The 1,933-nt window shown below is 39.1% G+C and overlaps 1 protein-coding gene across 1 annotated transcript; it reads right to left on the reverse strand.

Moving 5' to 3' along the window:
• Window positions 1-684: 684 nt before the first annotated feature.
• Window positions 685-1,558, reverse strand: LOC104804700. Its single transcript, XM_010529040.1, has 3 exons — window positions 1,391-1,558; window positions 1,207-1,314; window positions 685-1,032 (listed from the first exon to the last, which is right to left on the reverse strand). The coding sequence occupies exons 1-3, from the start codon at window positions 1,556-1,558 to the stop codon at window positions 685-687; spliced, it is 624 nt and encodes a 207-aa protein (XP_010527342.1).
• Window positions 1,559-1,933: the final 375 nt, after the last annotated feature.

Here is a 1,933-nt window from a genome sequence, read left to right on the forward strand (position 1 = left end):
TTAAGTCGTTCGGCTTAACACTACAAAAAATGTTAGCCAGTGCGACAGAATATCTCGTCGCATCATTTGTTATTTTTTGTCGCAACTCAGGGTTTGCGACCAATTGCGACGGAACATTTTCCATCGCGTTATCGCTGTCGCAAACAGCTTCCAGTCGCATAACTGTCACAAGTTGTGACAAAACAATACCGTCGCAAGTTCGTCAGTACATGCGACTAAATAACCGTCGCATTTGCGACGCCGAAATGGTGTCTCAATATTGTTGGAAACTGCGACGGTTTATTTGTTACAAAGCAGTCGCAACTTACGACCAAAATTCTGTCAAAATAGCGTCGCATATTCCGACAGAAAATTGTTGTTGCAAATCCGTTGCATCTTGCGATACAAATATATCATTGGAAAACTGTTGCAACATGCTACGGTTATTTTTCTGTCGCAAATTACTACTGAAGTCTCGCCGTCGCATATATGCGACGGATGTCAATTGTGGCAAAATGCGACTGTAGTTTTGACCGGACAATACTGTCGCAAAAAATTAAAATTTTATAAAAAAAAATGAAATTCGATAAATTCAAAGAAATATTGATTAAAACTAATATATTTAAAATTAAAATATTCAAAAAGTATTTCAACATTAATATCCGAAACTAAAATCCAACTACATAAAACTAAAAGCAAAACAAACTAAATTAGAAATTGATTTGTATCCGGATCGGGTGAAGCAACCACGTGATCGAGGTCGTTCGGTTGGGGATGAAGCGGGGGTTGAAGCATCTCTTCAGACCTCTGATTACCCGAGCTTTGAGCTGAATCAGCTCGAGAATCACGGTCTGCCGGCATAAATCTCTGAAGCATTTCTTCAAACCGCGCAATCTTAGCTTGCATATCTGCTTGATTGCGCCGAAGCTCTTCCACATCCTTCGTAAGTGCCACGTTGCGAGTAATAGACGATGGACTGGGATCACCGGCTCCCAACTGACTCGCCATCGTGCCAACACCATAGATTCGCCCCCGAGCATCTGGTTGAACAACCTATAAAATAGGTAGACTTTTTAAATATTAAGATTACGATTTTAGAAAATAACATATAACTTATATATATAAAATTACCTCTAAATATAGATTGTTAATTTGTTGCGGACTTAATTGCGTCGATCCGGAACTCTCGTCGAATTGAGAAATATGATCGTTGATTTTCGAATTAACCGCATCTTCAATCTCTTGAGCCCGATCATCGACATATGTCCCATCGGCACGACGATGCGTATCCTGAAAAACGCGCAGAATAGAAGGTTGAACACCTTCCTTCTGCGCCTGAAGAAAAGCAATCATCAGAAACTATTTTAAACTTTACAATTTATAAAATAAAATCATGCAAATTAAAACTTACTATATCATATGCCACTCGGGCAAAAGACCTCCGACCAGCAGTATGAGTTAGAGGAGCGCGATCCGATGTAGATCGAGATTTTCGGTTGCTTGAAGCGATTCGTGCACGTTCCTGCGCATCATCTGAATCCCATATTTCGAGGAGTTGGTTCCAAACCCCAAGAGTCATCCAATCTGGCTGCTTTCGGTTTTGTTTGAACCGATGAATGATATCTCGAAGTCTATTTTTCACAGTTTCTTTCCATGCGGCATAAACGACGTCGTGAATCGACTCGTCCCAATAATACGTTTGCTATAAAAAATACATATAAATAAAGGTGATTAATCATATAATAATTTGTTCTTAAATTTAAATTACTTAAAATTGTCGCAGATTTTTATTGCGACGGAAATAATCGTCGGAAGTTCCGTCGCATTAGACCACTTTTTTTGTAGTGTAAACCGTTTAGTACTCACGTTATAGATGGATGATGTCGAATTCGAAGGCTGATCCTTCAAGACGTATAAACCATTAACTAGATAACCATTACCATAGTAAACACTG

Source organism: Tarenaya hassleriana, unplaced genomic scaffold, assembly GCF_000463585.1.
Source record: "Tarenaya hassleriana unplaced genomic scaffold, ASM46358v1 Cleome93, whole genome shotgun sequence".
Lineage (NCBI taxonomy): Eukaryota > Viridiplantae > Streptophyta > Magnoliopsida > Brassicales > Cleomaceae > Tarenaya > Tarenaya hassleriana.